The 10,536-nt window shown below is 54.8% G+C and overlaps 1 protein-coding gene across 2 annotated transcripts; it reads right to left on the reverse strand.

Annotated features, from left to right (window-relative positions):
* Nucleotides 1-6,006: 6,006 nt before the first annotated feature.
* Nucleotides 6,007-9,296, reverse strand: AP5B1 (adaptor related protein complex 5 subunit beta 1). Of its 2 annotated transcripts, XM_005227034.5 has the most exons (3): nt 9,259-9,296; nt 8,731-8,898; nt 6,007-8,626 (listed from the first exon to the last, which is right to left on the reverse strand). In XM_005227034.5, exons 2-3 carry the CDS (start codon nt 8,878-8,880, stop codon nt 6,143-6,145), a joined length of 2,634 nt encoding a protein of 877 aa, XP_005227091.1. In that variant the 5' UTR covers nt 8,881-8,898; nt 9,259-9,296; the 3' UTR covers nt 6,007-6,142.
* Nucleotides 9,297-10,536: the final 1,240 nt, after the last annotated feature.

The following is a 10,536-nucleotide window of genomic DNA, read 5'->3' on the forward strand; positions in this document are numbered from 1 at the left end:
AGGTTTGATCTCTGATCTGGGAAGATCCCCTAGAGAAGAAAATGGCAACCCACTCCAGTATTCCTGCCTGGAAATCCCCATGGACAGAGGAGCCTGGTGGGCTGGAGTCTATGGGGTCACAAAGAATTGAACGCAACTTAGCGACTGAACAATAACAGAGGGTTTTTACTAACCTCATTGCTCTTACCTTGGTATCTTTTTCTCCCACATGAAACATCCCAGTTCTCTGCAGCCTTGTTCCACATTACATACACAATAGTCTCAATAAAATAGCAACACTACAACTAACAATGTGATTACCAGTTAAAAAATTCTTTTTGTAGTTCTTTTTGTCCTTAAGATATATTCCACTAGGATGTACAATCAGTTTACTGGTTTTAAGTTCTATGATTATGCTACCAGTTGGATAAAAAGTTAGGCTCATTTGTTTCATGACTTTTGACTTTTAGAGATAGATTTTAAAAGATTTAGTTTTACTTTGTTGATTATTTTCATTTCCAAAGTCAAACTACAAAGATATATTTAGAGAAACCTAGTGTCTATCCCTGGAGAAGGCAATGGCACCCCACTCCATTGTTCTTGCCTGGAGAATCCCGTGGACGGAGGAGCCTGGTGGGCTGCAGTCCATGGGGTCGCTAGGAGTCGGACACGACTGAGCGACTTCCCTTTCACTTTTCACTTTCATGCACTGGAGAAGGAAATGGCAACCCACTCCAGTGTTCTTGCCTGGAGAATCCCAGGGACAGGGGAGCCGGGTGGGCTGCCGTCTATGGGGTCGCACAGAGTCAGACACGACTGAAGCGACTTAGCAGCAGCAGCAGCAGTGTCTACCCCGTCCTCTCTAACCTGTTCTCTCCTGCCCTACGTAACTTTTTAAATATTTTACTTTACTTTTCTGTTGTTTACTCTTCTAAAGTATTAGCGTACACGTAAGTATACTGAATTCAATTTCCTAATACTTTGCGGAGGATTTTTGTACCTATGCCCGAGTGATATTGTTCTGTAATTTTCCTTTCTTGTGATGTCTTTATCCGGTTTTGGTATTAGGATAATGCTGGTCTCAGAGAATGAGTTAGGAAGTGTTGTTCCCTCTGCTTCTATTAATATTTTCTGAAAGAGATTGTAAAGAATTGCTATTGTTCTTTCTCAATTTTTTTTTCACAAGTAAAATTCACCAGGGAACTATCTCATCTGTTGCTTTCTTTTTTAGGAGGTTTTCACTATTTTTTGTTGTCTTTCAAGAGATTTTTTTTCCAACTTTACTGAGATATAATTGACATATAAAATTAGAAAATATTTGAAGTGTACATCATGATGAATTGATATATATGTACATTGTGAAAGGATTCCTCCCATCTAGTTTAACCCATCTCACATATTATAGTTTAATTATATATTAAGAACATAATATTAACTATTGTCATTATTAATTCACTTTCTCTAGAGATAGCTCTATGCAAATCTTTTATTTTCCCATGTGTAAGGGTTATTTTTTTTCCTTTGTGTAAATTTTGTTACTTTGTGTCACTTGAGGAATCAGTCTATTTCATGTAAGTTATCAGACTGTGAGCATACAATTGTTCATAATATTTATTATCCTTTTACTGTCCATGGGCTCAATAGTGGTGACCCCTCTTTTATTTCTGATATTAGTAATTTGTGTCTTCTCTCTTTTTTTCTTAGTTAGCCTGGCTAGAGGCTTATCAATTTTACTGATCTTTTCATAGAACCAGCTTTTGGTTTCATTGTTTTTCTCTGTTGAAATTCCATTGTGATTCAAGAGCAAATGTGTATTTTTTTAAATCTGTTAAGGTCTGTTTTATGGCCCAAATGTGGCCTGTCACAGTGGATGTTCCATGTGCCTTGATAACATGTATTCTGCCCTTGTTGGATACAATATTCTGTAATCTATAAGTGTTCTATCATCTATAGAAGCATTCTATAACTCAATCCAGTTGATTGATGGTGCTGCTCAGTTCAACTACATCCTTACTGATTTTCTGCCTGCTTGATCTGTCAAGTTACTGATTAAAGGATGTTAAAGTCTTCCTCAAACAGGGCATTTGTTTATTTCTCTTCACAGTTTAAAAATACTGTTGCATTGTTGTGCTGCTTTCCACATCAGTTTTTTTTTTTATTCAATTTTAATTTAAAAAAAATTATACATGTGATTCCCCATCCTGAACCCTCCTCCCTCCTCCCTCCCCATACCATCCCTCTGGGTCGTCCCAGTGCACCAGCCCCAAGCATCCAGCATCGTGCATTGAACCTGGACTGGCATCTTGTTTCATACATGACATTTCACATGTTTCAATGCCATTCTCCCAAATCTTCCCACCCTCTCCCTCTCCCACAGAGTCCATAAGCCTGTTCTATGCATCAGTGTCTCTTTTGCTGTCTCTCCACATCAGTTTTTAAAAGTCTCAGTTCAGTTCAGTCGCTCAGTCGTGTCCGACTCTTTGCGACCCCATGAATTACAGCACACCAGGCCTCCCTGTCCGAAGTCTAATGCCCTTCTAATTCTTTTGCCTTTGTAAGTTATTCATTCTTTCTGCCTAGAGATCTTGGAAACTTAAAAAAAAAAAACTCTGAAATCTGTTTTGTGAGGATATATCTCAAAATTGATAGTTCAGTCAGTTCATTTCAGTCGCTCAGTCGTGTCTGACTCTTTGCGACCCCATGAATCGCAGCACGCCAGGCCTCCCTGTCCATCAACAACTCCTGGAGTTCACTCAGACTCACGTCCATCGAGTCAGTGATGCCATCCAGCCATCTCATCCTCTGTCGTCCCCTTCTCCTCCTGCCTCCAATCCCTCCCTGTATCATTAGTTCTTCTTTGCTTTCCTCCACTAGGGTGTTGTCATCTGCATATCTGAGGTTATTGATATTTCTCCCGGCAATCTTGATTCCAGCTTGTGCTTCTTCCAGCCCAGCGTTTCTCATGATGTACTCTGCATAGAAGTTAAATAAGCAGGGTGACAATATACAGCCTTGACGTACTCCTAAAGTTGGTCATTCTGGGTTAATTTCCCAAGGTTCCCAGTGGGCCCTTTGAATGTGCAGATTTTTTTTTTCTTGGAAAGTTTTCTTAGATTATAGTCTTAAATACCAGTTCTGGTTCCCCTGGTGGCTCAGACAGTAAAGAATCCGCCTGCAGTGCAGGAGACCCAGGTTTGATCCCTGAGTTGGGAAGATCCCTTGGAGAAGGGAATGGCAACCTATTCTAGTGCTCTTGCCTGGAGAAACCTAGAGACAGAGGGGCCTGGCAGGCTACAGTCCACAGGGTGGTAAAGAGTCGGACACAACTGAGCGACTACACTTTCTGGTTCATTGTTTAGTTTTTCTCCAGGGACTCCAATAATACAAATGTGTTTCCTTTTTGACTATCTTCTGTTTCCATTACTTCCTTCTGACCCCTTCTATGTATTTATCTCATTTTCATTCTCTTGTTTTTCTTTCTTCAATGCCGCTTATCATATTTTTATTTGAGTCTGTTCTCCAAGCATCTTATAATGTAATCTTTAGTTCTAGTTAATATTGTCTGTTTCTTCCATTTCTTTCCTGAGTTTGATCTCGGGTGGCCTCCACTTGCAGTGGCTTGAAGCAGGGTTTTAGTTCCCGGTCAGAGTTGAGGTCGGGCCATGTCAGCAAAAGCTGAACCCTAGCCACACAAGCAGTGGTCAATGACAAGGCCCTGGCCCTTTAGCTTTGCAGAAATGGATTCCCACAAAAACAGAAAGTAGTGAAACAAGTGAAGTGTTTTTTAGGAGGAAACGAGAGTGGTACGTGTGCATAGACACTCAGGTGGGCTCAGAAAGACAGTAGCACCTGATGGGAGTTTGAATCACTTTTATGGGGCATTTCTTCTGGGTTTCCTTTGATCTATCATTTCGATTTGTGTGGTTCTGAGTCTGTTTGTGGTATATCTCAGGATCCTCTCGTGTCCACTCACATCTCAGCCAAAGTGGATTCCAGTGGGTAGCCTGGAAGGTAGCCTTAGCATCACTCCCCTTTGGATCTCCAAGGAGCTTTCTAGTCAGGAAGGTCCTTTTGACTTCAAGAATGAGAAATATGGGATCTCTTTTCTATTTTATCTGGGCAGGGCCCATCCAGCCTCCTCTCTCAACTGTCCTATTGATCTTTTGGAGTTTCTGCCCACACGGAATGAACTCCACCTGCTTACCTCCTGCCTCCAGTTCAATCAACTCTCTCTTCATTTTGTCTTGGCTTTTTAAATTTCTTAGGTGGCTTTGCATGCCTTCAAATGCTTGTTTTAGTTCTGAGTGTTATATTACAGCTTTCTTTTGCTTCCTGGATATTTTTGTTCAGCAATGTGTGTGAGTTGGGCTTCATAGATATGTCACGAAATTCGTTTTCTCATATTTTGCAATAACTCTGTATGAACCTGTTAATCTTTTTCTTGTTCTGTCCTGTGGGGCTAGGTATTTTTTAAGAGCCCTAGTTTAGTGCGCCCTCTTCTGTCAACACTGAAAAGTCCAGACACTTCGAAGGATTTGTTTGTTTTGAGCAGGGGAGGAGCGTGGGTCCTCTGATCTTGTTCTTTTGTCTTGCGGAACTTGTGAAATTTCTCCATTTGTTTCCCCTTTTATACTCAAATGCCAAAGCATAATCCCTTCCCTTCCACCTCTTTGCTCCCCAGAATTGACGTGTTTCAAAGGTCGTGTTTCAAAAATCCTATAGACAACTTCCAGTCTCTTCCCTAGTCCAAGCTCTAACCTACTCCAGACACTCTTCAACATTGGCAGACTTGGCTTCTGTTTCCTGGAACTGAACACTTACTGGTTTGGCAATGGCTTGCCCAGATCACAAGTCAAATTACTGCAGCAGCTCCAGCTTGGGACAGACCTCCTCCTGACCAGCTCTGCAACAGCCCCACTTGTCCTGAGCCCTTCTTTCCTTCCCTCACCCACCCCAAACAGGAGGGGAAGATTGGGTGCCCAAGAGGCAGGGGCCAAAGAGCCCCTTTTCCCAGAGCAGTAAGGCCCAAGCCTCTGGCCATTCTCCACCCAGCACTCACGACTGCTGCTCCTGCAGCCTCTGGGGAACATCCAGGGCAGGGAGGGGTGGGGACGCGGCCCTGTGGTAATGGAAACCTGCTCCACGATGACAAAACATGATTACCAACCAGCTGGGTGACTGTAGGAAAATCACTCAACCCCTCTGGCCTACAGATTTCCTCATCTGTGGGGCCCTGCTGAGCTGTTGCAAGGATGAAGTGAGGCAATGTGTGCGGAAAACAGCTTGGTGACTAGTAGCAGAGTTGGCCTCAATACATCTGAACTCTAAGTATCTTGCATGTTTGGAAAGAGGACTGGGGGAACTGTCTCCTTACCTGGCAAGATTCTTAGGTCCACAGAGTGGGCTTATCCCTGGGTCGGGAATTTCCGCTGCAGGAGGGCATGGCAACCCACTCCAGTATTCTTGCCTGGAGAATCCCATGGACTGAGGAGCCTGGAAGGCTGCAGTGAGGCAGTCATCCTAATTTCAGCCCAGATCATGGGAGGTCCGTTCCATCAGCCCCCAAACCTTACTACCAGATCCTTCCGAGTTGGCTCCAATCAACACAGCCTAGGAACCCCTTCCCTAGGGCAGGGAGCACCAGGCTGCTGCAGCTTCCTCTCACTGCTTCTCCCATTGGCCCACCATCCCAGCTAAACTAAGCTCGGGGTGTAGGGATCTTGCAAAGCTCTGAAGTTGAAAAGCACTGGCTCACAGGTCAGGTCCAAGCTCAGCTTCATTTCCATTCCTAAGTTGCTGGGTGGTTGGGGCAAGGATTTTCCCTCTCTGGGAAGCAAAGATGTGGCTTTTTTTTTCTTCCACCTCCTGGGCAGGGATTCTAGACAATGCTAGGCATATCTGGGCAGGAAGGAAGTTTAATGTCCTGCAGTCTGGGGGTTTCATAGCTTGGAAGCTCTCCTAGAGCCTCTGATCCCCATCCCAGATGCCTGCCCCGAGTCAGGTCCCAAAAGGAAACAAACCAGTCAGTGCTGTTAGCAAATGTAATTTTTGTGTGTTTTAAAGAAAGGAGCCACAGTGCTGTGTCCTGGTTCTCAGAAACCCTTCCTGGGCAAGAGCCTGCAAAGGGGGTTCCTGCACCCCCACCCCAGCCTGGCTCCGGGGCTCAGCCAGCCGCTGACAGCCCACGGAGGTAGTCCCCCGCCAGGGGCAGCACGGCCCAGTCGTCAGTCCGCAGGGCCACAGGCACTCCGTCCGCCTGGGCTGCCTCCAGCCGCAGCAGCAACCTCGAGTCCGGGGGCAGACGGATGGCTACAAGGTAGCTGACGGGGGGCTGGGCCACCACCACAAAGGGCTCCAGGTGGCGGGACACCAAGGCCTCCAGCCCCTCTGGCCCGAGAGGGCACCACAAGCGACTCTCAGTGCCCTTCGGTAGGCAGGAGTCCCAGAGCTCCTCAAAGAAGTCCAGCTGGGCCCCCTCGGGGGGCTGGGGGAAAGGCAGGAAGAGGTCAGCGAAGGCCACAAGCAGGGGTGGCAGGTGAGCATGGCAGGTGAGGCCACTGGGTGTGCTATACAGGGCACGCACAGCCAGTCTCGCAGGAGCCGGGCGTCGGGGCTGCAGAGGCAGGAGCAGAGGGCGGGTGGGGCGGCCGGGGCACAGGCAGGGCACGTGGACAGCCCCCAAGGGTGCGTAGAGCTGTCCTTCCACACGGAAGCGCAGCTCCAGAGAATACACTGGCTCCAGCACCTCCACCTGGAGCCGCAGCACCGGGACTGCGCCCTCGGCTCTGCGAGGACCCACACTTAGCCGAATCGGGGCCGGAGCCTCCTGCACCATCAGCGCTGCAGCAAAGCCCTGGTTCTCGGCCACCAGTGAGGAGGCCAGTGCGGGTGCAGCAAGGGAGGGGCCCAGGGCCACCCCCAGCTTGGGCCCTGCCAGGTGGGCCAGGAGGATGTAGTAGAGGCGCGCATGGTCCTGCCCATCAGGGTCCTCCAGTTGCCTGGCCAGCTCCTGCAGCAAATCCGCCAGGCCTCCCCCAACGCCTGCCCGCAGCAGGGCCCGGCAGACCCGCAGCAGGGCCTGCTGGAGGCCCCAGTCTGTGCAGTGGGCGGCTGCAGCCCGCAGAAAGCTGAGGGTGGCACTCTGGGCATCCCCGTCTGCCACGCTGGCCAGCATCTGCAGGTGCCAACGGAGGGCCTCCTCTCTACCTGGCCTGGACGCCACCTCCTGCCGCAAGGCCACCCTCAAGGGTTCCTGCAGCTCAGGGCCCACGTGATCCAAGAGATCTACGAAATGGGGAGCCAGTGCAGGCCGGGCTCGGTACAACTGGGCCAGTCCCTGGGTCAAAGGTATCAGTACCACAGGTTGCCCAGCCAGGCAGTGAGCAACTAGGTATGAGGCCTGGAAGCAGAGAGTAGCCAAGGCCCGGGGGCCACCGTCCAGGGCCGCCCTCTGCCGCAGGCCAGCCAGGAGCTCCTCCAGATAGTGCCGGGGACTCCGATCCTGGCCCTTTCCCTCCTTTTCCTCGTCTTCCACACAGAGCAGACACAGCAGGTGCAGGCGGGCCAGGAGGGCCATCGGCTCATGCAGGAGGCTGGGCAGGAGGCCACGGCAGAGCTGGGACCCCAACAACAGTGGGGCGGCCTCCTCCCCTGTGGGTCCTAGCGGCCAGTTCTCAGGGAAGTTCAAGAGACAGTGCAGGTAGAAGAGATGGGTGGGCAGCGGCAGGGCCGGGTGCTGAGCAGCCAAGGTGAGCCGGCGAAGCAGCAAGGCCTCGTCCTGGGCTGTGAACAGGGCCTCGCCGAAGGCCGCCTTCAGAGCCAGCATGGCGTGCAGCAGTGTCAGCTGGGCTGTGCCCAGCAGCCGTACCAGCTGTGGCTTGAAGAGCACTGGTGGCTGTCCCCGAAGACCCCGCAGGGCCCAGCCCAGGAGCCACAGAAGCTGGGCCTGGGCCACAGGAGTGAGCAGGTAGGAGGCGTCCAGAAGCTGGGCCACAGTGGCCCGCAGCTCCCGGGCCTCCTCAGGACTGAGCTCCAGCGCCGCAAGGCCACACTCGTCCTCCTCAGCCGCCGGCCAACTGGGTGCCTGGGGCTGAAGGTGGACCTCACCCTCCTCAGCTAGCATCCAGTTCCAGGGGCCACCCTCCATGGAAGACTCCCCAGCCGTGAGTAGGCCCTGCAGGCCAGCCCCGGCCCTGGCTTGTATCACCAAGGCGTTTCGCAGAGCAAGTGCCAGCAGCAGGCTGAGGGGCTGGGCCGGGCCCTCGCGTCCCAGCAGGGCCCGCAGCAGCCCCAGGCAGCCCCCCAGCAGCCCGGGCCGGCAGCTCTCCAGTTCCCGCAGGCACTCCCACGCTGTGGCCTGAAGGGGGCGCTGTTCCGAGGCAGGGCAGAAGCTTCGCCCCAGATCGCGACCCGAGGCCAAGCCCAGTAGCAGGGGCAGGAGCCGACCGGAGGCTCCCGAGGCGGGGTTCAGCGCACCTCCTGCCGCCAAGGCTGTGGTGGCCGCCAGCAGCAGGGGCCGCCGCAGAGCTGAGGGCCGCGGGGGTAGGAGGACCAGAGTGTCCAACAGAGACGTGGCGGCTGCTTCGGCTGCAGGGGCGTCCGGCCACAGCTGGTCTGGGTACTCCAAGCTCAGAGCCAGCAGGGCAACCTGGAGATGGGGGAGGGCGTGGGGTGGGCATCACGAAGTTGAGGGTCAGGACACGGTGGGCTGGGATAAACACCTGGGACCAGGGCTCGGGCAGGGGGGCCTACCTTCATCGGCTCGCTCAGCTTCTCACTCCTCAAGTCGCTCAGCAGGTCACGACCCAGATCCTCACCCTCGGGACCTGCCATGAAGGCGGACGGGCTGGCCCGGAAGGTGCCCAGGCGCTGGGCCCAGGTTTCCCGGCCGAGGGGCCCCATGGTCGGGCACACAGATCCCTGCAGAGAGAGGCGAGGGAGGAGGGTCAGACGTGCGGCCCAGGGCCGCGCAGGGGCCCCAGGGCCGCTAGAGGGCGCGCGAGCCGCTGCGCGGACCCCGAAGGGGCCGCCCTCAGACACCAGCGGGAACCCGGCACCCGGGTCCCGAGATGAAACCCAGAGGCTTCAGGGGTGACGCTGGGGCGGGCCGCCAGGGTCCCCGCGGGGTAAGAGCGCGGGGAGCAAGGGCGGGGGTGCCGGGCGGGCCGCTGGCGCGGGGTGCGTGCCGAGAGCTCATTAGGCCACCTGCCCGCAACCGGCACCGAAACCACAGCACCGCCCCGGCCCCCGGCGCCCGCGGTAACGGGCCAGCCCTCTCACCCTGCCTGACTCAGCTGACGCTGGCGCTAGGGCCGACCGGCTCCTTCCGGGCTGGCGGCACGGGGCGGGGCGCACGGCGCGTGGGCGGCCGAGACGGGGCGGGCCCCGCGCGGGGGCGGGGCCGTAACGGGGCCACCACCTCCCCCGCCCTCCCGGCCGGCAGGTGCCGACTCGCCGGTTTCGCTGGGGCTGAGTAACTGTCCCGCTCTGCGCAGGCCCCCCTTCCCCGAAACCGCCGCAGGCCCAGGCAGAGGCGGTGGAGTTGGGTGGGCCCGGGCTCCCGGTGCCCGGGTCCCCGTGGGCGCGCCGACTGCAGTCTCGGGGAGCTCAGGTGGCCAGCGGCCGGGGGCCCGCGCGCCTGCCGGGATGCCGAGAATGGCAACCCGCGCGCCCCGCGCCGGCGCCTGGGTGCAGCGCACCCTAGTCCAGCGCCCGCAGGCTCAGGGGGTGATGTGGATCATGAGTACTTGGGGCTCTCGGTGTGGCCGCTGGGGGGTGTGCGAGGTGCAGTCCCGGGCGGCCGCGGGCCTGGCGGAACCGGTCGGGCAGGCGCCGCAGGACTTGGCTTCGCTTCCCCGACGCCAGCCCCGGGCCCCCCACCCGCTCGGCTTGGGGGCGCGGAGCCGGCGCCGGAACGAGGCAGGCGGAAGCTGTTGACCTTTGCCGGAGGCCGTGCCGACGGTCGGCTAGGGTAAAGCTGGCGGGGCCAAGTCACCAGCTGCAATGAAGCAGGAAGACAACGGGATGCAGACGTGCGGACTGGCAAGGCCCGGCGGATCACGGGGCTCCTAGGACGCTTAGCACGGACCGGGAAACTGAGGCCTTACGCCGCAGATCTGGGGTCAAGCAGTGCCCGAGCCCAGTACCTTGACTTCCAGAGGGCTGGACCAGGGCTCTTTGGGGGCACTCAGGAGGCTGAGCCGGGGGCTCACCTAGCAGCCTCTCCTGGGTCCGGGGTCCAGGCTGCAGAGGCCGCACTGACCGCCGGTTTCCAGGGCACAGAACCGCAGGTGTCCAGACCCCACACCCACAGCCCACCGGTCTGAGAAACGCCCCAGGCTCTAATTAGCCTGCTTTGAAGATGAAACAGGCCTGAGCCCCCATTCTAGCTGCCCCCAACTGGTTTCTCTCCTTGCCCCAGGCTTGGCAGGCCCCTCCCTATTCCCATCCCGCTGCCCTCCAGAGGAGAGGTGGTAGGGAGTGGTGGGGTAGAGAGCTGGAGAAGAGGCTTTCTGGGTGCCCAGGGTGCCAGGCGGATCCACCCCAAAGGACAAGTTC

This window comes from Bos taurus, chromosome 29 (genome assembly GCF_002263795.3).
Source record: "Bos taurus isolate L1 Dominette 01449 registration number 42190680 breed Hereford chromosome 29, ARS-UCD2.0, whole genome shotgun sequence".
NCBI lineage: Eukaryota > Metazoa > Chordata > Mammalia > Artiodactyla > Bovidae > Bos > Bos taurus.